Raw genomic sequence first — 27,603 nt, 5'->3', positions numbered from 1 at the left:
TACTATCTGTTTGGTTTGCATTTCCTTCATGCATCTGGCAAAGTGAGTTGCAACTCACAAAAGCTTAAGCCATAGTAAAATGGTTATTCTTTAAGGCCATGTCTACACTAGGAAACTATTTCAAAATTATTACATTTAATTTAAAAACTCCCAATCGAGCAAATTTGAAATGTATGTCCTCACTACTGGGAAGAATTGAAATTTGTCCAAGGCTGGCTCCATTATTGTGAATGCACTACCTCAGACTTAGAGTCCCAGGAAGCAGTGGGGAGTAATTAGTTCAAAGTACTCTGGGGAGTCCTAATTTTGAAATAGCGGCACCGTCATGTCCATACCACCGTTATTTCGAAATAACTATTTCGGAATTAGTGTTACTCCTCATCATCGAACAGTAGAACTGGAAGGGACCTCGAGAGGTCATTGAGTCCAGTCCCCGGCCCTCATGGCAGGACCAAGCACCATCTAGATCATCCCTGACAGGTGTCTGTCTCACCTGCTCTTAAATCTCTCCAGTGATGGAGATTCCATAACCTCCCTAGGCAATTTATTCCAGTGTTTCACCACCCTGAGAGGCAGGAAGTTTTTTCCTGATGCCCAACCTAAACCTCCCTTGCTTCAATTTAAGCCCATTGCTTCTTGTCCTGTTCTCAGAGACCAAGGAAAAGCAGGAGTACAGATTTTGAATTAAGGGACCTGTTATTCCAAAATAAACCTTTGTGTAGACTAGGGCTAAGGTGCCACCAAGACTCCTTGTTGTTTTTGAGAGAGACAAATATGGCTGGGTGCTCCACTCTTGTGTCACTCCACCAGGTGGCAATTCATTCCGGAAAAGCAGATCCGTGCACCGCACTGAGCTGTTAGGCATGTGCGGGCCTTACCCCTAAGAGTCTCACATCCCCTGAGAACAATTTCATGCGCTCACCTTTGCTGTTTTTCCCTTCTTTTCAGCCTATCAGCTGTACAAATGCCACCCTCCAACCATGGTTCCGAATGCCGAAATCATCACTGAGAATGAAGAATTTAACATAGGTATCTGCTCTCCCCACCCCATGCCCATAGGATGAGCTGATTCAACCAAGAGCTCCCCTAGCTGGTGTCCGGGCTGCATGCTTCAGAGGAAACCTGGAATGCATCTAATTCTGCACTATTCAGCATGGCTACGTCTAGACTGCATCCCTCTGTCGACAGAGGGATGCAGATTAGGCACATCGAAATTGTTAATGAAGCTGGGATTTAAATATCCCGTGCCTCATTAGCATAAACATGGCCACCGGGTTTTTTTCGACACGGAGCTTTGTTGACAAAAAGCGGCCGTCTAGACACGGATCTGTCAAAAATAAACCCTTTTTTGATAGATCCTGTAAACCTCAAAACATTTTACAGGATCTATCGAAAAAGGGTTTATTTTCAATAGATCTGTGTCTAGACTGCCACTTTTTGTTGACAAAGCTGCATGTCAAAAAAAAGCAGCAGCCGTGTTTATGCTAATGAGGCATGGGATATTTAAATCCCGGCTTCATTAGCAATTTTGATGTGCCTAATCTGCATCCCTCTGTCAACAGGGATGCAGTGTAGACACACCCTATGGCAGATGGGAGTGGAGGTTGGCCCAGTTTGGCTCATGCACTGGATCAGCTGGATTTGAGAGTCCTTAGAGTTTTGGTCCTCATGTGTGTGTAACTGCCAGGACGTGTCTCCCAGAAACTCTGGTCCGTGTTCCGAACAGACAGAGCTATTTGCCCCACTCACATCCTGCAGCATGAAGATATTTAAGGTATTTCAAGGAAAGCCGCATGGAGCAGACTGGGAGGTCGATGACCAAGCTTGCCTCTGCATTGCCTGCGCTCCCGAATGTTCTCTGTTACGTCTGGGTTTGAAGCACGTCCACAGTCTGAAAAGTAGCCAGGTTCAAAAGGGTCAGATCCTCCACAGGTGTCAATTGCTACAGCGCCACTGAAATCAGTGGAGTGACTCTGGTTTACACCCACTAAGATTGTCACCTGTATGGACCACGTTTTGCTTGTCCTGTCCCGTATAATCCACATATGATCTCCATAGAGCTCAGGGGGCATCCAGATGGACTGGCGTCCGTGTTGCGTGTGATGAGCACCACTGCTAGTCATGTCCAGTTGCAGGATCCATAGTGGTGTAAGAGCTAAAACAGGGGTGAGGAACCTAAGGCCCGGGGTCTGAATCTGGCCCCCAGCTTGCCTGGATCAGATCTCCAAGGCTCAGGGCTCCCTGCCCCCAGAATTGGGAGCCTGTACCAGCATCACCCAGACCCTGCACCCCCTCCCACTCAGACCCCTCACCCCCAGCCTGCATCTGCACCCACCCAGACCCCTCACCCCCAGCCTGCTCCTGCACCTCCCTCCTGCCCAGACCTCCCAGCCTGCTCCTGCCTCCCCCTCCCACCCAGACCCCTCACCCCTAGCCTGCTCCTGCACTTCTCTCCTTCCCAGACCCCCCAACCCGCAGCCTGCTCCTGTACCCCCCTCCACTCAGACCCCTCACCCCCAGCCTGCTTCTGCACCCTCTTTCCCTCAAAAGCCCTCCCCCCTAGTCTGCTTCCCAGCAGCCCCCTCTCACACACCGAAACTCTCATTTTGGGCTCCACCCCAGAGCCAAGAGGGTGCTCACAAAATCTCCTAGCCCAGGCCCCCTTAGGCTCTGGTGTGCGCGGGGGATGTGGAGGATTATCTTTCTGCTTCTCAGTCAGGGGCCACGTCAGGGAGGGGGTTTTGTTTTAGGATGGAGAGGTGCTTCTCACTTTTGTGCAGCCCCTCCCTCTCCCCCCCCCCCCCGACTGATTTGTGGGTCAGCGGCTCCTGACTTGAAAAAGGTTCCCCACCCCTGAGCTAAACGGAGCTGGGTTCTCAGCTCTTGAGGGCCTGGGTGGCACGGGCTGAGAGAGGCGAGGGTGTGTCTGAGCAGGCCCTCGGTGGAGGTCAAATGCTCCTCTGAGCAGACGTCTGAGCATCCCTTAAGTCCACAAAAGGAGTGGAATTAAGTGGGGCTGCCCGGGGGCTGGGGGCGGGTTTAACCCTTTTCTTTTGGCCTGTCTGTGGCTACGGAAGAGGTGAATTGTCCAGCTGGTCCCTGCTGCCAGCCCCTTTGGATCCAGCTTTTGCAATAGCAGAGGGAAGCGCTCGGGCACAGCCGCGGCGGGAGTGACGTGGAACACAAGCTTGGGACCGGCTGCTCTGCTGAATGGTGCCCTAAGCAAACCAGCCCTTCTCCCCAGCTGAGAGCTTCGTCTTGCTTTCCAGGTGACATCGTGAGGTATCAATGCCTCCCCGGCTTTACCCTGACGGGAACGGAAATCCTGACCTGCAAGCTGGGCACGCACCTCCAGTTCGGCGGGCCTCCCCCCACCTGCGAAGGTAACTGACCTGCAGCCCCGCCCGGCCGCAAAGCATTTCTCCATCAGACCCTGGCGCAGGGAGTGGCTCTTCTCCTGCCATGAGATCAAGCTAGCTGGGTGCCTTGCTGGGCGGGCACTGAGTGAAGCTGGGCGAAGACCGGAGTCCTTATCAGTTTATTTATTCCTGTATCCGCCTGAGAAATGATGCCCCTGCTGACGTCAGTGGGAGCTAAGGACTCTCAACATTGGCTAGCTCGGTGTTATACCGTGAGGCCCCAGTGGAGAAAAACATTTCCTAGGACCCTAAATCTGGAAGGGTATGTCTACACTACCCCGCTAGTTCAAACTAGCGGGGTAATGTAGACATACCGCACTTGCAAATGAAGCCCGGGATTTGAATTTCCCAGGCTTCATTTGCATAAGCGGGGAGCCGCCATTTTTAAATCCCCGCTGCTTCGAACCCCGTGTTCGAACTTTAAGCACGTGTGTAAGTACTTCCCCGAGTCACCACCCAAATGGCACCGTTTTGGGTACTATTCTGACACCTGGCTACATCAGCAACTCAGAACAACACTCCCAACATCCCCGTTCTAGGAGGCTACATCTAGACTGCAGGCTTCTTTTGGAAGAGATTTTCCGAAAATATGTCTTGCGCCAGAGAGCGTCCACACAGCAAAAAGTGAATTGAAAAAGTGATCTGCTTTTTCAAAAGAGAGTGTCCTCACTGAATAGATGCCATCTCGCATGTAAGCTGTGATTGCTATGGTCGGAATGGCCACCAGGGCACCTGTGCTTTTTCCTCTTCCCTCTTCTTGCGAAAGAACTCCCTCTCCCCCGTCCTCACATGCCTTTTTCTGAAAGAGCTCTTTCATAAAAAGGCTTCTTCCTTGTAGAATGAGGATTACCAACACTGGAAGAACCCCTCTGTTCTTTCATTTTTCGTGCGGAAGAACACAATTGCAGTGTGGACATACCGCAAGTTTTGTCGGAAAAAGGCCGTTTTTCCGACAAAACTCTGTAGTGTAGACAAATGCCCCCGACCATCTGCCACTGGTACACGAACACCGCATCACACTGTGTACAGTCCTTCTGTGGGCAGCATCTCTGAGGAGCTGCTTATGGATTAGTGCAGAGTGCATTGAAGGAGAGACGATTGAATGCGCCAAGTATGATGCATCACACGCCTTCCTCAGACGGAATCGCAAGGTTGCCACCTTGTTACCTCATTTATCCAATTGCTTCCTATTGATACTTTTTTTCCCACTTCAGCCACGGTTCTCTCTTCCTCCTATTTCCCCCATCTGAACATTTTTGCTGTCCAATGGGAGATTTTTCTACCGCTCTCTGAAATAGTGTGAGCTAAGGGGGAACGCAGAGGAGGGCGCTCATTCTGTTATTTACTGGTAGTTGTTAGTCTGCAAGCCAAGAGATGGCTTAAATCATGTTTGACCATCCATTTCTGGAGGTAAAAAAGTCATTAATGGGATTAAGGATTTGGAAAGAATTCACTGTCCCTTCTGGACAGCTCTTTCTCTTTTCTGTAATCCACATGGAGTGCTTGCTACAGCATTAGACACAATCACTGATGCATGGAGATGCGTTTGTTTGTATTTCAATCTCTCTCTTGGGTTGTTTTTGTGTTACACCAGACTTTTATTTAACACTTGTGTCTGGTATAAACACTTCCAAGATTGTGTGAGATCTAGTGATTAGAGCAAGTAAGTGGGATTCAGGATTCATGAGTTCTCATCCCACTAATTTGCATAGAAAATCTTGGGTACATTTCCTAAGCTCTGTGTCTCACTTTACCAGTCAGTAAAATGGGGATAATAAAGGTAGCTTGGTCTTCGAGGAAATTTTCTGAGGCTGCACAGGGCTTTAAGATCCTCAGTTGAAAGGTAAGGGGGGCCCTGATCCATTCCTGCACTACTCCAGTTTTACACCAATGCAGCTCTCTTGGATTTTGAGTTACCCCATACAAAGCGGGAGTGACACAGCATTAAATTACCCCATCAGACACCCCATCACATGGTTTTTTTCTTGATTTCAGTTAGAGTTGCTGGTGCCCAGTGCTCTTAAAGCACGGTCCACTTACTGAGGAGCCTAAATCAGGAGTTAGGTCTGGAATGTTCCAAGGATTCCAAGAGAGTTAGGAGCCACACGCCTAATAAAAATCCAACTAGAATTGGGAGCGCGGCTCCCTTAAACCACAAGCGTCACTCTAGGCTCCTGCTGTCGCAAACCTGGGCCTTTGTTTCCTGCAATCGTTTTCTCCTGGCACTCAAAACGAGGCCTTATTTTCTATGGGCTCCTGTTTGTCTTTTGCACAGTCCACTGCCCGATGAACGCAGTTCTGACGGACTCCACCGGCGTGATCCTCAGCCAGAGCTCCCTGGGGCGTTACCCCCATTTCCAGACCTGTTCCTGGGTGATCAAAGTGGAGCCCGGCTACAACATCACCCTCACCCTCGAGCACTTCCTGAGCGAGAAGCAGTACGACGAGTTTGAGATCTTCGACGGTAACTGTCAAGGAATCACATGGGGCGAGGTCGGGGGGAGGGTGGAGCACAGCACACGACCGTGTAGCAGGGCGTGTGGCCTTCCAAGGGAAGTAGTGGGGTCAAAAGATCTATCTGGCTTCAAGATTAAACTAAATGGGTTTATGAAGGGGATGGTTTGATGAGATAACATGATCTTGGTAACTAAGGGTACGTCTACACTACATGCCTCTGTCGGCAGAGGCATGTAGATTTGTTTGTTCAGCAAAGGTAAATGAAGCCGCGATTTAAATGATCGCGGCTTCATTTACATTTACATGGCTGCCGCGCTGAGCCGACAAACAGCTGATCAGCTGTTTGTCAGCTCGCCGCTAGTCTGTACGTTCCCCCTGTCGACATCAAAGCCCTTTGTCGGCAGCCCCGGTAAACCTCATTCCACGAGGAATAACGGGGCTGCCGACAAAGGGCTTTGATGTCGACAGGGGGAACGTCCAGACTAGTGGCGAGCCGACAAACAGCTGATCAGCTGTTTGTCGGCTCAGCGCGGCAGCCATGTAAATGTAAATGAAGCCGCGATCATTTAAATCACGGCTTCATTTGCCTTTGCTGATCTGTCTAATCTACATGCCTCTGCCGACAGAGGCATGTAGTCTAGACACAGCCTAATTGACCATTCATTACCAGTGGTAAATAGGTCAATGGAGGGATGATAGGAGTTACTATAGAGAACTTTCTGGGTGTCTGGCTAGTTGAGTCTTGCCCACATGCTCAGGGTTAAGCTGATCACCATATTTGGGGTCGGGAAGGAATTTTCCTCCAGGGTAGATCAGCAGAGGCCCTGGAGGTTTTTCGTCTTCCTCTATAGCATGGGGCACAGATCACAGCTGGAGGATTCTCTGCATCTTGGGGTCTTCAAAGTATTTGAAGGCTTCAATATCTGAGATATAGGTGAGAGGATTATTCTAGGAGGGGTGGGTGAGATTCTGTGGCCTGCACTGTGCAGAGGGTCAGACTAGATGATCATAATGGTCCCTTCTGACCTTAAAGTCTATGAGAACTCCATTTCCCGTAGCCCTTGGGGGCAGGATTCTTTTCACCCACATGCTTATTGCCCTGCTCAGCGGATATGTCTGCACTGCAGTGAAACAACTACCACTGACCCAGATTGGCTGATGGACTCATGGGTCTTGGGTGCCGGGGCTGTTTGTGGAGATTTTCAAGGTCACACTGAACCCCGGCCGCTGGGATCTTCCCCCGTCACAGTGTCCCAGAGCCTGACTTTCTGAGTCTGAATGTCTGCTAGGGCCCTATCCAGTTCACAGCCCATTATGGCCAATTTCGTGGCCACCGGATCTGAAAAGTGGTAAATGTCACGTTTTCGGATGAAATTTCACAGTGCTGTCACTGTGGGGTCCGGCCCGAAAGGAGATGGGGGGGGTGCAAACCTGTTGTGGGGGGGGGGGGCATGGGATTGCCCCCCTCACTTCTCTGCTGCCTGCAGAGCTGGACTTGGAAGGCAGCAACTGCAGAGCTTCTGGCAGCTGCAATAGGTTCCAGGACATAGGAGTGAGTCTATCTAGTCTCCCCCCTTCCTCCCGCCGTCCCACGGCTAGAGCAGTTTGTAGGGGAGGGACAGGTCCTGCCTTTGCCTGCCCAGTTGGAGGTAGGAAGCCCCCCTTGATGGGGCCCTCCAAGCCGCACAGGGAAGATAGGAACCATCTCCATGTCTCCTGCTGTTCAGTCTCAGCCTCCTGCAACAGGGGGAGGCACCCAGAGGTGGGTCTGGTCTGGTCCCCCGCTCCCAGCACCAGATCAGTTTGCAGGGGAGGGGCAGGTCCTGTCCTGTTGGAGATAGGCAGCCCCCTTTGGTGGGGCACTCCCAGGAACAAGGAGACATCAAATGTCACGGGGAGGGGCTTATTTCATGGTCCATGACATGTTTTTCAGGGCCCTGGGGTCCTATAAACAGCCCCATCACCCAAGCACTGCAAGCAGGAATGAGCTGGCACTGGCCAGTGCAGGGTGTTTAAAGTCAGCATTCACGTATCCTGTGGGAGTATTTCTGCACAGCCTGTCAAGAGCTTCTAGCTTTAGGCTGTGCTTCAGGGGGAGGGAGGGGAGGTGAGTTCATCAGGGCAGGATCCCAGCGCAGTAGCTGGGATCACTGCGAGGGAATTCGCTGGGGGATGTGCGAGGCTGAAGGACAAGGAGGAAGGTCTTTGGGAGGGTGGGTTCAAAAAGGGCAGCGAAAGCATTTTCCAAAGTATTCAAGGATGTTTCCCTAAACCACACACCAGGCGGACGTGTTGCCTTGCCAGAGAGCGGAGGAGCCTGTCCGGGCTCGGGTTTTCCTGAGTGTCACAGCTGAGCGGCTCTGTGAGGGCTCGCCGAAATGCTGAACCCAGAATCCAACCCCCCTGCTCCTGGTCCCAGCGACTGTGCAGAAAGTTCTGCCCCAGGGTGAAAGCTGGGTCCCACGGAACACAATGGCAATGTTGTAGGGGAAGGAAAAGCTCCCACGATAAGGCCCGAAGCGGGTCCGGCCATGTGTCCCTTCTACAAAGTTCAGGCCCTGCTGTGTGAGGCTAGGAGTGGGCCACGCTGAGGGGAGAACAGTCCTCGTGTGCCGGCCACAATTTTTACTCCTCCATTCTTCCCCTACAGGTCCCGCTGGCCAGAGTCCACTGCTCTTGTCCCTAAGTGGGAATTATTCCACTCCGCTGACAGTGACCAGCTCTGGGAACAAGGTCTACATCCGCTGGTCCTCCGACCACGCGTACAACAGAAAGGGCTTTAAAATCCGCTACTCAGGTGAGTTGTAGCAGGGAATGAAAGACAAGACACCGGAGAAACGTGGGCGTTCCTTTAGCTAACTCCCTCTGCTTTTCCCACGTAAGTGTGATTGCTACGTGAGCCAAGCAAGGTTGTGTTGGGGGAATGAAGCTGCACAGAGCACTTGGAGTCAGCCCAAAACTTGCCTGGTTTTGAGTTCGCTGCCCTGGTCACTGATCTCTGGGACACAGGCTCAGTTTGCGGTTTCCAGTAGGAACCGTGCAACTTGGGGCTGCATTTCACCTTTGTGTTTTGTATTTCTGATGCCCTCCTGTCAGTGATAGCCGGGCACTGAACTTTCTGGTTCTTGAGAGATTGTTGGGAGCAAACACACCTGGGAACCCTGCCTGGGGAAGGGAAACCAGAAACATATTGCGTGATCTCAGTGAACCAAAACTAGTTCTGCACAGCGCTCTGCAGATGAAATTCAACAGATTTAAGCCCAACCTTGACTATAAACCGAGGCTTTTGGCAGACTCAGCAGCTGGGAGAATTTATCCTGTTGCGTGGTTGACACGCTGATTGGGCATCTTCTTCTACCTCTAAGGGTACGTCTACACTGCAACACTATTTTGAAATAACCAGTGCTATTCTGAACTAACTTCGTCTACACAGGATCTACACGCAACTACACAGCAGGCAGTTATGTTGAAATAGTGTCAAAATGCTGTCAAGCTGGAGGACTTCCTGCTACGACTCCTGTTACCCTCGTTGTACAAGGAGTAAGGGAAGTCAGAGAAAGAGTGCTCTATTTCGAAATAAGTGCTGTGTTGACGCTCCCCATTATTTTGAAATAAGCTACGCAATTAACACCGCTCAATTTGCGTCACTTATTTTGAGTTAAGCCCTGCTGTGTAGACATTTGCCTAGCTTTGAATCACTTAGGCTACATCTATACTGCACGCTTATTTTTTAAATTACTCAGATTAAGCCCTTATTTCAAAATAACAGGCTTCTTACTTTGACTTTTGCAACCCTCATTCCACGAGAAGTAAGGGAAGTCAAAGGAAGAGCGCTCTTCCTTCGACTTCCTGCTGTGTAGATGGCGCCAAAAGTTGAGTTAAGCTACTTTGACTTCATCTACGCAATTAATGTAGCTGTAGTTGCATGGCTTAACTTGACTTTAGCCCGCAGTGTAGACATACCATTAAAGATCATTTTGATGTTGTGTTGTTGAATCCCAATATTGGGGAGTCCAATTGGCTGCTCAGAGCTGTTGGGCACACAATCAGAAGCACAGCACCTTTAGATTTGTGTTACAACCGTTTGGTGCGTGAGAAGTGACTCAGGAGTGACTTCTAGTATATCAGCACCCACAGTGAAATCCTGTTCCCATTCTAGACCCTGGCTGCTTTGTCTCATCCAACAAAAAAATCAATTACTGGATACTGTTTACTAAGAATTCCTCAAAATTAATTAGTCTCTTTTGGAAGTTAGCAAATTTCAATCGCTTAATGAAGGCTCTAAAACTAGAGTGTGACCCTGTATGCATGGCATGAATAAACGCTGTTGCTCGCTAAATGAATCAATTAATATTTCATTACTTGATTTTATTCTTAATTTTGGGAGCTGGGTAAATCTTGGAGGTTTTGTTCCTTTAAGGGTGGGCTTGTGAACATTTCCTTTTTGATTTCTGTCCTGGGCTTCTGCGAAAACCCAAAGCAAACTCATTTGTGCTTGGCGAGTTCCACCCTTTTTTTTGTCTCCAAAGCACTTGCAAAGTTGTGAGATTTGCCCAGCTTCCCATACAAGAAAAGGGACTTGAATGATAGCCCCAACCCTGACTTACAAGATGGGAGACTCTCTCCTGGGAAGCAGCGACTCTGTAAAAGATTTGGGGTAGTGGTGGATAATCAGATAAACACGAGCTCGCTTTGTGATCCAGTGACCAAGAGGGCTAATGAAATCCTTGGATGCATAAATGAGGATCTCAAGTAGGAACAAAGAGGTTATTTCATGTGTCTCTTTTGACCTGCTGTGACCACTGCTGAAATACTGTGTCCAGTTCTGGTGTCCACTGTCCTGGAAGGGATGTTGATAAACTGGAGAGGACGCAGAAAAGAGCTATTGGGATGATTAAGGATTAGAAAACATGTCTTCCGAGGATAGATTCAAGGAGCTGGATTGATTTAGCTTCATGATGGAAGGATAAGGAGTGAGGGGGATTCTAGCCTACAAGGCTATGTCTAGACTGGCATGATTTTCCGGAAATTCTTTTAACGGAAAAGTTTTCCGTTAAAAGCATTTTCGGAAAAGAGCATCTAGATGGGCACAGATGCTTTTCTGCAAAAGCACTTTTTGCGGAAAAGCGTCCGTGCCAATATAGATGCGCTTTTCCGCAAAAAAGCCCCGATTGCCATTTTCGCGATTGGGGCTTTTTTGCAGAAAACAAATCTGAGCTGTCTACACTGGCCCTTTTGCGCAAAAGTTTTGCGCAAAAGGACTTTTGCCCGAACGGGAGCAGCATAGTATTTCTGCAAGAACACTGACAATCTCACATGAGATCGTCAGTGCTTTTGTGGAAATTCAAGTGGCCAGTGTAGACAGCTGACAAGTTTTTCCGGAAAAGTGGCTGATTTTCCGGAAAAACTAGCCAGTCTAGACACAGCCCAAGTGTCTACATGGGGGACAGATATTTAGCTGAGAAAGGTATAACACGATCCCATGGCTGGAGGTTGATGCTGGATGAAATCCAACTGGAAATAAGGTGCATGTTTTTAACAATGGGAGTAATTAACCATTTGGCACCATTTCCCAAGGGCTGTGGTAGAGCCTTCATCACTAACCATTGTGAATCAAGATTGTCTGTTTTTTCTCAAAGGTTTACCTGGGGGGAATGGTTTGGGGAGAGTTCTCTGGCCTGTGGGAGGCAGCCCTGTGGGGGGGGGAGGGTCAGGTGATCACAGTGCTCCCTTCTGGCCCTGGAATCTACGAAAAGCACCGCCGTGTTGGTAGTGTTGCCTGCTGCCTTGCTGTGGAATGTGGTAGTGCTTTTCCAGAATGGCTCATCGTGAAGCCACCGTCCGATCATTTGCTCAAGGGGCGTGTGACCATCAGCCCAACCCTTCCCGCTTGTGACAGATCCTGAAATCAGCCATGGTGCGGATGCTTCCATTGTTCAAGAACCCCCCCACCCCTTGAGCTCTCTCAAGGCCCCATTCTGAGCATTGCTGTGCACCCTCCATGTGCATTGGATCCAATAGGAGCCGGCGGCACTCAGAACCTTGCAGGATCAGGCCCTTACTGGCTAAGGCCAGATCTAGACCTGGAAGGTTGGCTTAAGGTATGCAACTGCAGCTACGCAAATACGCACATGCTCCTGTCGGCTTCTCTTACTCCTTGTGAATCGAGTATCGGAGCCGACCAGGCCATCCTCAGCGTTCGATTTAGCAGGTCCTTACTAGTCCCGCTAAATCGAATGCCAGAAGATTGATCTGAAGCACAACAAGTGACCGGAAGGCAGGACTGTGAGCTGCCCTTACTCCAGTGTTGTATCTCATGGTGCTGAAAGGTCCATCTCTATGAACTTCTGCTCCATCCTAGAATACTAGCACCGGAAGGGACCTTGAGAGGGCATCGAGTCCAGTCCCCTGCCCTCACGGTAGCACCAAGCTCTGTCTAGATCATCCCTGATTGATGTTTGTCTAACCTGCTCTTAAATATCTCCAGTGATGATCTCCCATGCCTGTGGGCAGAACCTCAACACCATTCCTTCCACATACCGGCCAACCAGCAATGCTGAGCTGGTGCAAAGGGGGGGAAGTTATCTGGTATAGACCAGTAGCATGTTATTTTCCCCTTTGAGCAGGGGTGGAAGTGTGTCTCTGAGGCACAAGCCCCTTCCTGATCTACTGCTAGGACAGGAGGGCTACAGGCTGCTTCTAATTCAGGCCACAATAATGTTACAGACTTGCCCTACATAGGGCTGGCGCTCAGTCACAGAGAACACGGGTTCTGTACACTGCTGTTCAAAATGCCCGCTCCTGATGGTGTGCCGGGGAAGCCTTTTCCTTTTAAGGTTTTGCAGCCCCTCTCGCTCCGTGTAAGATCCTCCACCCAAGCAGGCGCTAGCACCGAAGCACAGGCAGGAGCTCTTGTCCCGACACGCGCCTCTTTTGTTCCGGGATGTCTGTGTGTGACATGTTTTCCCCCCTTCTCCAGCTCCGTACTGCAGCCTCCCTCCGCCCCCTTTCCACGGCTCGATTCTCAGCCACTCCGGCCTGCAGCCGGGCAGCGACATCCATTTCGGCTGCGACGCCGGCTACCGTCTCATCGGCCACAGCAGCGCCACGTGCGCCCAGCACCCTCAGGGCTACTACCACTGGAGTGAAGCGGTCCCGCTGTGTCAAGGTGGGGAGAAATCGAATGACTTACCGTCGGGATGCCCGGGTCCCCTGAGCCGCCTCAGTCTGTGCTCGGGCACTGTGCCAGGTTGCTTGGGCTGGGCAGAAGTGCACTGCCGCGGCCCTTGTTCCCCTTGCTGGGGCAGGGAGGGATGCTCACTCAGTGTGCGCCTCTCCGAGCAAGGGGCTGAGAGGTGGAGCTGATGCCTTGGGAAGGGGGCAGGATTCAGTGCCTGAGCTGCAACGTCTACACCACTATTTTTAGCACCGTGGCACGAGCCGGAGCCCGGGAACCTGCAGCTCTGCTCTGGCCCCAGGAAAGCCGCTGAGTCCTGATAAGCTGCAGGGGAGGGGGAGGGAAGCTGAGGCCCAGGAGAAGTTGCATGTGTATAGGGGGAAGCCCTAGGCCCCCAGAAGAAATTGTTCAGGGAGGGGAGGGAAGCTGCATGGGGGAGGGCAGGGAGGGAAGCCATAACCCCCCAGCAGGAGCCATGGGAGGGTGTGGGGCACCAGGACTCCATCAGGATCTGCGCTGAGGTGGGAGGAACACCCATGGAGCCTGACAGAACCTGCGGAGCGGCCCTAAGTTGCGTGGGGCCCCATCTTTTGTACAGACGACCCCGGCGTAGAGGAGTCGTCAGGGCGCACAAGGGCCCCCCATGGCAACCTGCCCAGAGAGCAGCGCCTCAGACCAGCAGCCCCATAGCGGCCAGCAGAGGTGCTGCTCCTCTCACTGCTCCCCAGCCAGAGAAGGGGGGAGAGGTCACCGCCTGGCGTGGGAGGAGGTGGGTGTGATAGGGGTGTGATAGGGTTGTGAACACCTGGCCAGACTGGGGGCAGCGAGGAGGTGGGTGTGATAGGGGTGTGATAGGGATGTGAACACCTGGCCAGACTGGGGGCAGCGAGGAGGTGGGTGTGATAGGGGTGTGATAGGGATGTGAACACCTGGCCAGACTGGGGGCAGCGAGGAGGTGGGTGTGATAGGGATGTGAACACCTGGCCAGACTGGGGGCAGCCAGGAGGTGGGTGTGATAGGGATGTGAACACTTCAAAGACGGAGGCGCCCTTATTGACTAATCAAATAGTCGATGCTAATTGCATCGACTATTCGATTAGCCAGTTAATCGAAATTTAACATCCCTAGAGTGTGATGCTGGGGAATGAACATTGTGTTGTTGGGTCTGGAGAATGGCCGGGGAACAGGCCCTGTGTCAGCAAAGTGTTCTCATACTGGCGTTATGCCGCCCCCCTCGGCGTAGCAGGATAGCTGAAGGTGGGATATTCATACCAGACTTAAGTGTTTCAGGTGCTAAGCCGCACTTACATACCTACATTACTTAGGGCCAGATTTTTTAAAGGTGTATTTAGGCTCCTAACACCCATTAAAAATCTGCACGTCAGGCTCATTTTTAAATCCTGCCCATTCACACTTCAGCATCTCTTAGGACTGGGAGAAAAAGCCAAATAGCTGCCTCTTGCAAACTCCCAAACTGCCAAAAATGAAAGGGACGAGAGGTTTCGCTGCGTTCTCCCTATTTATGACCCCCTTTTCCGTAAGTGACAGAGGGTTTGGGTTTTGCCAAAACGTCAAGTCGCGCCACAAAATGTGGGAGCGAAGTTTGTCAAAATGTTGCTCGTTGCTCTCTTGGGGGATGTGGATACCCTAGACCACTAGAAGTCCCATGGGGACCTACCCCTTCTGATTACAAGAGCAGCTTGGTGTTCGGTGGCTCTGAGTTCCTTTGCAGAGTTTGTATTAACAGGACGATTAGTAGGGGAATAGCAACCCAAGCCAGGAAAAGCTGGGCCCTGAGGTGGATAAAGGGGAGGGGCACACATGCGAATGACCCCAGTCTAAAATACCAATGGGGTAAAAGCTGGACATTTGCCCAAAGCAGCCGAATCAGACCATACAACACAGTTATATTAGCAGCAGGCTGTCATGGCAACTGTAGCTCACGAATCCCAGTGGAGTGGCACATGGAACCCAGCGTGAGGAATTTCTACCAAGTGCCCGAGACAGCAGGAGTTACGTGCTGCGATCTCTCTGAAGGAAAACCCCATCGGCCTTGTTTGCCGCACCAGAGGTTAGTAACACTCCCGAGCGTCTACAACCAGCTGCCCTGCGAGCGGATGGCGTCAGGGAGAGCGTTCCCATTCAACAAAGCCACCACCCTCCAGACGAGATCCTCACAGGCATGTAGGCGCCTAGTTCCCATTGGTCTGACAGGGAGGCAGGTCTCTAAATACCTTTGAGAAGCCATGCCTCCCTTCCTGCCAGACACGGGGAGTTGTAAAGTTCCGGGGAGATCTGACATATGGAGAGAGCGTGTCGGTTCGTAGGTGCGAGTGTCCCCAGAGGATAGCAACAAGACCGTAAAAGGGAGGTGGGGGCTGCAGTCTCCTTTCCCCCTCCCCCCCGGGTGACTGCATTGACGCTGATTCTGCGAAAGATCCTCCGAGTTGTATGGTCCATTAGTACCAGCTAAAAGGCCTGGAACTCAGACAGCTCCTGTGGTGTTACTGAGAGCTTGGCAGGTCCCTGCATGAGGCCTGCTCTGTCCGGAGTCCTTCCAGGCTGAGGGCTGTTTCTAAAGCAGCAGGATCCGCTCTGGAAAGTCAAGTGCTGCCTGCCAGTGGAGTTTCACTTCGCTCATAACAAATGCACGTGCCTGTGGATCCATGGCCTGGCTGCCACTCAGTAATGCGACCCTGTAACTGCTTGACGTGTTTCAGTGCAGTGCAACAGACGCGTGCAGGGAGACCCAGCAATGATAAGGTTAACAGTCTGGCCTTTACCCAGGTTGCTTTTTTTTTTTAATCAATGCATAACAGGCCAGTCTGCTGATTCCATAGAGTTACATCAGGAATGTAAATGGCCCAGCAGTCTAAAAAGCAAACAGAAGGTTATGGGCAGCTGGTTTAAAACAAATAAAAGGAAGTTCTTCACAAGCGCATAGTGAATCTGTGGAACTCCTTGCCTGAGGAGATTGTGAAGGCTAGGACTAGAACAGGGTTTAAAAGAGAACTAGATACATTCATGGAGGTGAAGCCCATTAATGGCTATTAGCCAGGATGGGTAAGGAATGGTGTCCCCAGCCTCTGTTTGTCAGAGGGTGGAGATGGACGGCAGGAGACAGATCACTTGATCAGTACCTGTTCAGTTCACTCCATCTGGGACACCTGGCATTGGCCACTGTCGGCAGACAGGATACTGGACTAGATGGACCTTTGGTCTGACCCAGTATAGCCATTCTTATGTTTTTAGGAATCATTTTAAAAGGGATCGAAAATAAGACAGAGGATATCTTATTGCCTCTGTATAAATCCATGGTATGCCCATGGGGTTGCCTCATCTTAAAAATGATAACTTGGCATTGGAAAAAGTTCCGAAAAGGGCAACAAAAATTATTAGGAGTATGGAATGGCTGTATGAGGAGAGATTAATAAAACTGGGGCTTTTCAGCTTGGAAAAGAAATGACTTGGGGAGGGGGGTTGAGAGAGGTCTATAAAATCATAGAATCATAGGACTGGAAGGGACCTCGAGAGGTCATCGAGTCCAGCCCCCCCGCCCTCAAGGCAGGACCAAGTTCCGTCTACACCATCCCTGACAGATGTCTATCTAACCTGTTCTTAAATATCTCCAGAGAGGGAGATTCCACCACCTCCCTTGGCAATTTATTCCAATATTTGACCACCCTGACAGTTAGGAATTTTTTCCTAATGTCCAATCTAAACCTCCCTTGCTGCTCTTTAAGCCCATTACTCCTTGTCCTGGACAATCATAACTGTTGTGGAGAAAGTAAACAAGGAAAAGTTATTTACTTGTTCCCATAACACACAAACTAGGGGTCACCACATGAAATTAGTAGATAGCATGTTTAAAAAAAATTAAAGGAAATATATTTTCACACAGTCCATAGTCAACCTGTGGAACTCCTTGCCAAAGGATGTTATGAAGATGAAGACCAGGACTTTAACATGGTTGAAAAAAGAGCAAAATAAATTCATGGAGGACAGGTCCATCAGTGGCTATTAGCCAGGATGGGCAGGGATAGTGACCCCAGCCTCTGTTTGTCCAAAGCTGGGAGTGGGCGACAAGGGAGGGATAACCTGATGATTCCCTGTTCTGTTCATTCCCTCCAGGGCACCTGGCATTGGCCACTGTCGGCAGACAGGACACGGGCTCGATGGACCTTTGGTCTGACCCAGTCTGGCCGTTCTTCAGTTTACAAATATTACGGCCCAAAACTGGGGGGGAAAGTTCATCCTTTGGGGCTGATGGCTGAAGTAGAGGGCTCCTGAGTTCTCTCCTGGTCTCTTTGCATGACAGTTGGCAAGTTACTTCCCCTCTCTGTACCGTAGTTTCTCCCCCACTTTTAAAACAGAAATGATTTCCCCCTCCCCCCATATGAAGAGTTATGAAGCATAAGCTAAGGTCTACTTATTACTGTCATTCACAACGGTAGCAGCTCCCCCCTCTGGCCTTGAGGAGATGAGCTCAGTTGCCGGTGCGCATCTGTTGCCCAGTACGGCGACATAAACTCCAGCATGTATTTTTTTGTCACTCCCTTTCAGCCATCTGGCAACCTTTGGTTTTTGGCTGTCCTCAGCGCTTCTCTTTTCCAGTCACTAGCATCACACGGCAGGGATTTGGGAACTCATCCCACGACATGGAACAAATTGCTCACACAGTCCGCCGTGTGAGGAGGATGGGAACGGGGGTGCCCATAAACACACGGTCTAGTTAGCAATGACATTTCCCAGAGCCCCCTTCTGCCAGCTCATAACTGTCCATCCCTTTCCTCACCCCCTCCAAATAAGATATAGTGACTGTTCTGGCCTGGTTGACATTTATGGAACCAGGACAGAACATTCTGCAGGGAACAGCTCGGCATTGGCACAATACAAAACGCTCCGATCCGTCTTTTCTGCCCCTGCTATTTTTAAGCTGCCTTGTTTTTGCAGTCGTAGTGACGTGGTTCAGAGACTGCAACCTCTTCCCGAGCACTCATTCTTCCTGCAAACACCACTCTCAGACCTCCTCCTCAGCCGTTTTACCATCCCCATCCTGCGAGTTGGGTGCGGAGTGGGTCTCCCAAAGATAAATGTTGACTTTGCTTTTCCTGGGAAGAGTTCCAAGATTTCTTCGCCTTCCCGGACCCTCCTGGATCGCGGCGCTTGCGTTTCAACCTGGGAGATGCACGGCTGGAGCAGATGGCAAGTTTACTGCACTCCTGAAAACCAAGTCTCTCTGCTCCATGCCGGGCCCTGTAAATCAAGACTTGATCATCCCACATTCTGTTCAAGGAATGTCACATTTGCAAATGGGGACCTCGTCTCACTGCAAAGCGCAGGGCGCCGGAGCCCACATGGGGCAGCAAATAAAATATTTGAAGGCCCAACAGGCCGACTGTGATGGACGCTTTGCATTTCAGCCTGGCCGTCGGCAGGTGAAGAAGGGTTTTGTGGGGAGGCGAGGGGATTGGTAACGTAATGGACTTTTTAGTTAACGACATCTGGCCTGAATGACGAGCACTACTGCTGACCACCCTTTGTGTCAACACCCGGCTTATGCAATAGTGAGTCACCCAGCAAAATCCAAGAGGCAGCTATAGAGGAAACCAGCAGAATAAGAAGAAATAAATGACTGTGGTGCTAGATACCCATAAATAGCATGGGACAGGCTCCCCTCTGGGCCACGGGATGTCACTACAATGGGATTACCCTGAGGTCAAATTAGCCTAGCAAGGCGAGTCTAGTCCCTTCATTCTCTGGACATTCCTCCCCTCCCGATATCACATCTGTGTTGCTAGTTTCTCTGGCGTCACTCCTCCAGTGTTTTTTATCGTGTGTAGCACCCAGCAGCTCCGGCTGTTGTGCCAGGGACTGCACACACACGCATGAAGAGAGACAGTCCTCACCCCCTGCCCCAAGAACCTGCAACATAAAGAGACAAGACAGGGAGGGAGGAAAGAGGGATTCTTATCCCTGTTTTACAGATGGGGGAACTGGGATACCCAGGTTAATGTTAGGGCTTGCGAAGGAAATGTCGGAAATCGTGTGGCCCTGTCTCATAGATTGTCCGTGAAAATTGGGCATCCGGTGTTCTTCAGTCTCTTGGAAAGCCCAGCCTGAAGTGCCCCGTGCCTCAGTTTCCCCGATGGGGTATGATAATCCTGGTCTCATACCGGGGGCTCGTAGAAGACGTTATGCTGTGCTGCTTCCTAGTATCCTTTGCCACCTTTTGCAAACAGCCTTGGCGCTAAAACAAATCTGCCTCAGGGTCAAGCATGGAGCAGTCTCCGCGCTCAGGCTCTGTGCACACCAAGGCTCAGCCCCAAAGCCCCGTGAAGTCAGGAGAAAGGCTTTCGGGGTAGCTCCGCATCACAAAGAAACAACACCTTGACCCAGCTAAAATAGCAGCGCAGGTCTGGGGATTCGGGTGGGAGTCTGGGCTCTGAAACCCAACCAGGCAGTCGGGTTTTGGAGGCTGGGCTGAGCCCAAGCAGGAATGTCTCCAGACCCGGCCTTTGGGCAAGGCGAGCGAGGCGGTCGCCTTGAGCCCTGCGCATTCAGGGCCCACGCTGCCCAACTCCCAGCCCCGCCCACCCAGCCGCTCCCTCACTGCCCTGACTGGGAGCCCCGCGACTGTGCGGCTCAGCCAAACACAGCATGCTGCCTTGGGCCCCGCAAACTCTTTGGCCGGGCCTGAATGTCTACACTGCTGTTCGGAGTCCTGGAGCCAGTGGACCCAAGCTCTTGAAACACACTGCTGAGGCGGGGACGGGGGCAGCTCTGAGCATGTAGACAAGCCTTCGCTGACATTAATGGGCTTTGGATCAAGGCTTCCGGCTATGTCTACACGACAGAGCTTTTTCAGAAAAACGGCCGTTTTTCTGAAAAAAAAAAACCCTCTTACAGCATCCACACCTCTAGCATGTTTTTGCACAAAAACATCGAAAGAACAGAGTGGTTTTTCCGGCATAGGTATTCCTCATTCTATGAGGAAGAATGCCTTTTTGTGAAAGAACTCTTCTGCAAAAAGGCATGCGTGGACGGAAAAGAGGGGTATTTTTGCGCAAAAAGAGGAAAACACACAGGTGCCCCGGTGGCATAGCAATCAGAGCTACTTTTGAGAGATCGTCCATGTAGTCTGGATGCTCTTTTTCACAAAAGCACATTGCTTTTTCGATGCACTTTTGCAGTGTGGACATGCTCTTGCGCAAATTTTTACGGATGATGTCTTCCGATAAAAGCTCCTTGCACAAGGAGCCTGAAATGTATCCATAACCTCAGTGTGTCCACTTCTGAGAGTTGTCTTTTCGGTGAAGTCCCTAAACACCACCATCGCCTTGTCCCTCCTCTTTCTCTTCAATGCCTAGAAGCAGCCACAGTGAGGGAGACGCCAGAGGAAAAGCTGCCAGCTTGCGGTGACTGCTAACCAGTTGCTTTGATAGGGAATAGTGCGCACCAGCCCCCACAAAAAAGTGATAACAAAATGACAGCTCCCAAGCTAAGAATTTCCAGCACCGTCATCTTTCACCTCTGACTGAAATTGGTATTCAGCATGGCAACTTGTCTAGACACCCAGTCTCCTCGCCGGATTCATCAGGCTTCTTTGCTCGCTGAAGTGACAGGCGGGAGATTATCATTTCAGCCGGGGAGACACCTGATCCCGCTAATTCCTGCTTGCCGGATTACCCACGTGTATTAGCAAGACCAGCTTATGTTAGGGGCTGCTTAATTGCTTTCCAGACTGGAGCGGTGAGGGGCCCGAGCGTTGGCAATGAGATGAGAAGCACCGTGCACCTCGACGGGTGGGAAGCCATGCCCCTTGTGGCAGGTCGGCATGAAAGGAGATGGGATGGGTCTATCCACTCCATGCCTACGGTGGTCCTTAGCACAAAAAAGCCATGCTCCTGGCTGGCTCTGAGCTTTGCGCCCTGCCATGGCATGTAGGGTGATTAAGAGGACAGCTGGCCGTGCGGTAGAAGAGTTGGACTGTGACTTGCCCTTCCAAATTCCCTGCACAAGCCATGTCTCCTCTCGGTGTTTTGGTTCCCCGCCTGTAGGGTGGTGATAAATACTCCACTATTGCGTGCCTTGTCTGCCTGGCTTTTAACTTCTTTAGGGCTGTCTGTCTGTCTCTCTCTCTGTTTGTACAGCACCGAGCGCAATGGAACCGTCATCTCGGTTGAGGAGGACTGGACAGGGCTCCTGGGGGGCCTGACCCACTCACACTTGATTGGGGTAGCTGTGACCTAGTGGCTAGAGTACTGCTGTAGCATTTTGGGAACTGATGTACTGGTCCCAGCTCTGCTATTGGGAGACCTGCAGAAGGCCTCGTGCCTCAGTTTCTCCATTTTTCAAGTTGGGATGATGATGCAGAGCCTTCTTTTGTGAGGCGCCATTGAGCGTGCCCGTGTAGCGGCTGAACAGAGGAAGCTCTTTCTCTAGGGATTTTTTTCCCTTGCGGGGTGCAGTTGTCTGGCTCAGGGATCCACCCTAGAATACTGGCTCCTAAAAGTCCTGTTATTGCCTTCTGCCTCTTTAGCCTGTGGGGGCATTTTACAGAGTGGACCCCGCGGCTCTTTTGTAAATAGCAGCTTAACATTTCGCAAGCTATCCGTTTCCATTCGCCATCCTACGCCACTCCAGGCGGGTGGGCTGTGAGTCAGGGTCATCAAACTGAATGGACCAGCTGCCGTCTTAGCCAGGATTTGAGAAGAGAGGGACAGGACCCCACTGGTTATTTTCAGAGGCAAACCCGGGGCCACGTGTCCGGCCGCAGTAAATGCTGTTGCCAAATGCAGCTGCGGTCCCACAACCACCCGAAGCACTGACACACCGTTCCAAATTGCCATTGGCTGGGGTGACAGGCTGATGCATCCACGCCTCTTTGTCCCCTGGGCTCCTTTCCCCCATTGCCAAACGCTCTGTGCTCTGTTAGTCCCGGCTGCCCTGTGAAGCTGGATACGTTCAATGCCTTGAACACCAGCCTGCCACACTGCAGCCTCCAGCTTTACAGGGCGGGTGCCCCGAAATCAGTTGGGATAAACTAAGAGGGCCAGGAAAGGTCAACGCTGCAGCACCCGGTTGTCAACTGGGTTCCCTCTAAGCTGCGTGGCAGCACAGTCCCACAGCTGCTTAATGAGCCCTGCCCAGGGGCTCAGGGCTGCCGCACGCAGTGGTGCCTGGCTGGGGGAGGGGTACTTCTCTCTCAGCTACCTCAGCCCTGTAGCTCCACTTTGTGGGCTCCATCTGATTTCATCTGTCACCTGAAACCATTTTTCCCCTCTCGCCTGTAACTCTCAACTTAGTCCGGCTTCTGTTGCACCTAAATCACACAATCCTCTGTCTCATATAGCCCTGGGGTATCATAGAGCTTCATGACTGCTACGAAAACAGGTTGAGGCCCTGGGTGCTATAGGATCTAAATACAAAGCTAGTTTTCGTATTTAGTCTTGCAACTCTGTTAAAATGGTGGAGCCTTTGGGGAGCTATTTAGTACTACAAGACGGACCTGGTGTTGCTTGGGTCTTTCAGGGCAGGGGGCTGGCGGTGTGGGTGTGCAGGAGTCAGAGCAGGGAGTTGGGTGTGAGAGGCATTCGGGGCAAGGGTGGGAGGAACATGGCAGGTGTCTTGGAGGTGGTTTGGGGGGGGAGCAGAGCACGAGGCTTAAAGCATGAGTCTGGGACAGCTGGGAAGAATCACCAGGGCCCTGGTGGTGAGGATGGTGCTGCAGCTACCAGCCCTCCCCCCTGAAGCTTCTCCTGGGGGGAGCAGAGCTGTGGAGCCCAGCCCCAGCTGGCCGCTCCTCCGGGTGGGGTGGGCCTGTGGTGCCTGCCCCCGACTGCCCGCCCAGCCCCGGCTCCCAGTGGTGCTCCTCACTGCTGGTGGAGCTGCTGACAGGCAGGGCTCCCTCCCTCGTGTAGCACTGCAGCCGTGGGCTGGAGGTGAAAGGGTTTGGAACAGGAGGGCTGCTTACTTGGGCCAATGGCTGGCAACATGGAGAGCCCTGGGCCCCATTGGCCAATCTGTTCCTGAGGCAGCCACCCCCCTCACCCCCTCAGTCACTCTGCAGCATAACTGTCCCTCCTATCAGCCCCCATTCCAGACACATGGGCTACGTCTACATTGGCCCCTTTTCCGGAAGGGGCATGTTAATTTCACGAGTCGTAATAGGGAAATCCGCGGGGGATTTAAATATCCCCCGCGGCATTTAAATAAAAATGTCCGCCGCTTTTTTCCGGCTTTTAGAAAAGCCGGAAAAGAGCGTCTACACTGGCCCCGATCCTCCGGAAAAGGGCGCTTTTTCCGGAGGATCGGGGCCAGTGTAGACGCTCTTTTCCGGCTTTTCTAAAAGCCGGAAAAAAGCGGCGGACATTTTTATTTAAATGCCGCGGGGGATATTTAAATCCCCCGCGGATTTCCCTATTATGACTCGTGAAATTAACATGCCCCTTCCGGAAAAGGGGCCAATGTAGACGAGCCCATGGAAAACAATCCTATTCCAGACACATCCTGTTTTTCTGGTGCAACCAAACCCTGACCTTGCTTTGAGCTAGCGTAGGTGGAAGCTGTATCCCAGATGTGGGTCCTTGCTCTTACTGGTGCAACACCTGGAGTGGGCCCAGTTCTGTTAATTAACCATCTATCAAGGTTCCAGCTCAGAGGGCAGTATTTTTCCCCCCTCCCCAGCTATCTCCTGTGGGGTGCCCAGAGCCCCGAAGAACGGAATTGTCTTCGGCAAGGAGTACACAGTGGGTACCAAAGCTATCTATCATTGCAACCAGGGATTCCACCTGCACGCCGGGGAGGAGTTCTCCACAGAGTGTCTGCAGACAGGCCAGTGGAGTAACAACAACAACCCGCCGCAGTGCATGGGTGAGTAGCCCAGCCGGGCCCAGTCACCTGATCCGCGCGACGGTGGTTTAGAAAGGCCCCTCTGGCCAACAGAACATCCCATTATGGCACCTGGTCTGCTGAAAGGTGCATCACTCGCCCATCTGCTGGGGGGACAGGTATGGGGGAGAGCTGAAATGTCGGCCTCTCGGGGCTGGTCATCCGTGCCCACTTGGGCGGTGACGTTTTCAAGATTCGCCCGCTGCTGCAGCACTGTCGCAGCAAAACAAACCAGAAAAATGAAGGACCCAGCCGCCCTGTTTTGTGACTTGTGAACACTTCCCTCCACTGTGGCTTGGAGGTTCTCACCAGCTGTTTTGTAATTAGCTGTGTTCAGAGGTTAAAACCAGATATTCAGGCAAAGGACAGAAGCAGCCCTGTGAGAAAAAGGTGGCTCTTCAAGGCAGGCTGCAGGCCTGGCACTGTCTCTTTCCTGGTTCAGTGCAGAACAAGGCCCTTCTGGGAGGAATAATGCCTGGGAGTTGTAGGGTTGGCAGCAATGCATGCTGGGAGCGGGCGGAGAGAGGTGAAATAGCTTCCTTTCCTCTGACCTCACTCTTCTTCATGGGCATCCCTTCTCCCCTTCCCAGCATGCACTGCTGCCAAGCCATTGATTCCCCTCAAACCTAGAAACAACCTCTCTTGGAATTTCCTGGGCTGTAAATGAAAACAGGCTGAGCTGGTGCCGAAGCCACCCAGAAAGGACCAGCACATCCCATTACAAGCCCTGAGGTAGGAGTCCCACAGTGAGCTCATGAATTAATTCCCCTGTTTCTGCTTTTTCTTTTTTTCTCCCTTGCTCCCCCCACTGTTGTGGCTGCTCTTCAGCCGTCCCCTGCCCCGATATCAACAGCATCACGGTGGAACATGGCAGGTGGAGACTGACCTACGAGACCCAGTATCAGTACAACGCCCAGCTCATGCTGATCTGTGACCCTGGATACTACTACACGGGCCAACGGGTCATCAAGTGCCAGGCCAACGGGAAGTGGAGTATAGGCGACCCCATGCCAACGTGCAAAAGTAAGGATGGCGGCTCGCGGTGCCCTCTTCCTGGGCAGACTGCATATCTCCCAGAGGAATCTCCTTACACACACACACACACACACACACACCTTAGTTGCTTTTCTGCAGAATTCCTCAAGTGGAAGAATCTTGGAGCCAGGCCTGGCCCACGTTTTGATCTGTTTCATAATTGAGTTGGAACTGCTCCATGTGAACCCAAATGTTATTGTCCGTCCTTAGCTGTCAGATCCCAGCCACCCCATGCCAGGCACTCTCCATTTAAAACAAACAGGGAAAAAATAAACTTGAGCTTCCAGTTGGCCACAAGTGCCAAGTTTACAAGGGCAACCTGCGTAGATCCGTAAATCAAAACGCTCTTGGCAAATGAATTAAGTGACTCTTCCAGGCATTCTCTCTGTTCTGACGCAACTTGCTGTGTTTTAGATCTTTCCTTTTTGAAAGGTCTTTTTCACTCCTCAAGCACGACTAGAGACAGAAACATTACTTCTTCAGAACAGCACTTTCCCTCAACCGCCATGTCTAGAGACACAGCTGCCAACTTCACTGTCAGATGCAAGATTTTGCTCTTTTTAGTTTTTCAGAGCTCAACCTGTTCTGGGAACGAGCAAGCTCCTTTTCTGCCTCACCAGCAGTATTGTCAACTACATTTCGAGAGCGTAATGTCGGTAGCAATAGAAAAAGCAGAAGGAACCCAACTCAGTCTTCAAATCCATGTTGGGCTTGAAACGTAAGGGGGTCTGAAAATATTAGAGACTGGCCAGACAGAAATCTTGAAGAGGGTCGGATCTAAACTTGTGGCTGGGACCTCAGTCTGTAGCAGGTGATTACTAAACTTTGGATCCAGACGTTCTCCAATTGCTGGGGAGCGTTGGAGCTTCACCCAAACTTTAGGCACCTTCCTTGGAAGATCTCCTTTGACTTTTTAAAGCCGATCTGGAAGTCCCTGGAAGAGAATAAATCTTTGGAGTCACGTGTCTGATGTCAACTTCACAATGTCTTTGGAAGGGCAGGAGCAGCTGGGCAAATACCATGCAACCTACTCTGGCCGTGTGCCTGAGTGTTCATAGATCCATTGAGTTTAAGTCCAAAAGGCACCATTCAGTTATCTAGTGTGGCCTCCTGTACATCTCAGGCCATTAAATACCACACAGCCCCCTCTGTATGTCTACACAAAAGGCATCTGAAATACAAAAATCCAGGGATTGCCAACCTCCATCTGACGGTCTAGTCTAGTAGGCTGTCTCTCACTGTGACTAGTGCCAGATGCTGTAGAAATCCCATACTGGACAACTATGGAAATATCTGTCCATAGAGGAGGTTTCTTCCTGATCCACATCAATTAGTTGGGCTGATGCCCTGAAGCATGAAGGTTTATATCCCATATGTTTTCACCTTGCGAAATGTAACTGTGGCATATGCACCCACATTTCTTGGTGCCCCACACAGCTGTGTCTTGCATTCGTGGCACCGTTGGCTCTGGCAGCCATTTCCATCCTCCCCCACCCCCATGGGCTGCCACCCCACCAGCTGTTCCCCTTTCCGATGGAAGAGGAAACCTCTCCTTGTCTCTGTCTGGCTGCAGAGCAGCTTCAACTCTATCTCTAGCCTGCAACTCAAGTCACACCATTCGCAGACTGGAGTCTGCACCTGCCACTTGTTCCTTTCCCAGCTTATCTGGCAGCCCCACCCTCCTAGCTCCTGCCCAGTGGCCCCACAGTGATGAATAACAGCCCCTCCCCACCATGAAGGAGATGGGATAGTCACTTGAGCTGCATAGGGTACCGTGATTTGTAAGGACCCACTGAATGTTCTTATTAGTCACGTAAACATCTAATATTTTTTCAGTCCTGCTACAGTCTTGGCCCTGGTAATAGTTTGTGACCGTTAGTTCCCCAGACTGCTTTGCATTCCAAAGCATCCTCCCAGCCACTCGTCCTAACTGGCTGCTATGGAATTTCTTTCAGTTATTTCCTGTGGAGACCTGCCCACCCCTCCCAATGGGAACAGGATTGGGACGTTAACCGTTTACGGCGCGACTGCCATCTTCTCCTGCAATACCGGCTACACCCTGGTGGGGTCGCGTGTGCGGGAGTGCATGGCCAATGGGCTTTGGAGTGGAACTGACGTGCGATGTCTGGGTAGGTGTTGGAGTGGTACCGATGGGAAGAGATGAATTCTCTTCCGCGAGGGAACGATGGACCCACATCCCAATTCCATAAGTTATGCACGTGGTTAAGTCCCACAGAATTCAAAGGGGTGTAAACCCATATTTGAATGAGACTGGAGGCGCCGCTTATCGGTGAATGTAACAAGCTTTGGCCGGTGAAGATGGGAGGGGTTTATAGAAGTGATGTATTACTTTGATTTGTTGCTATTGTATTGACTATTGTGGGGATGAAACGGCTTCATCCTCTTAAGAAACGCCCCCGGGACTGATCCCACAGCTCAGTGGAAAGACGACCGTTGGCCCCATAGATCTTGAGTCAGGCCAAGGGGAGCTGGCAGCCATGCTAGGCCCACGGTCAAGATGCGGGAGGGGGGCAGCTCCGTGCTTCCAGAAGGGGCGGGGCCTCAGTCAGAAAGAGGCAGCCATCCCTCAGCACCATTCAACACTTAGGACCTCCCCACTCC

General features: G+C 51.4%; 1 protein-coding gene across 1 annotated transcript in view; it reads left to right on the top strand.

Annotated features, from left to right (window-relative positions):
• Nucleotides 1-27,603, top strand: part of CSMD2 (CUB and Sushi multiple domains 2) — a 743,482-nt gene that overhangs the window by 640,959 nt on the left and 74,920 nt on the right. Inside the window, exons 45-52 of the mRNA XM_014578911.3 lie at nucleotides 949-1,029; nucleotides 3,270-3,383; nucleotides 5,695-5,883; nucleotides 8,527-8,673; nucleotides 12,856-13,044; nucleotides 23,743-23,928; nucleotides 24,775-24,969; nucleotides 26,937-27,110. Coding sequence (XP_014434397.3) covers nucleotides 949-1,029; nucleotides 3,270-3,383; nucleotides 5,695-5,883; nucleotides 8,527-8,673; nucleotides 12,856-13,044; nucleotides 23,743-23,928; nucleotides 24,775-24,969; nucleotides 26,937-27,110 — 1,275 coding nt within the window. The remainder of the gene's footprint in view (nucleotides 1-948; nucleotides 1,030-3,269; nucleotides 3,384-5,694; nucleotides 5,884-8,526; nucleotides 8,674-12,855; nucleotides 13,045-23,742; nucleotides 23,929-24,774; nucleotides 24,970-26,936; nucleotides 27,111-27,603) is intronic.

The sequence above is a fragment of the Pelodiscus sinensis genome, chromosome 25 (genome assembly GCF_049634645.1).
Source record: "Pelodiscus sinensis isolate JC-2024 chromosome 25, ASM4963464v1, whole genome shotgun sequence".
NCBI lineage: Eukaryota > Metazoa > Chordata > Testudines > Trionychidae > Pelodiscus > Pelodiscus sinensis.
The sequence above is the reverse complement of the archived record's forward strand: the minus strand, read 5'-3'. Positions and strand labels throughout refer to the sequence as shown.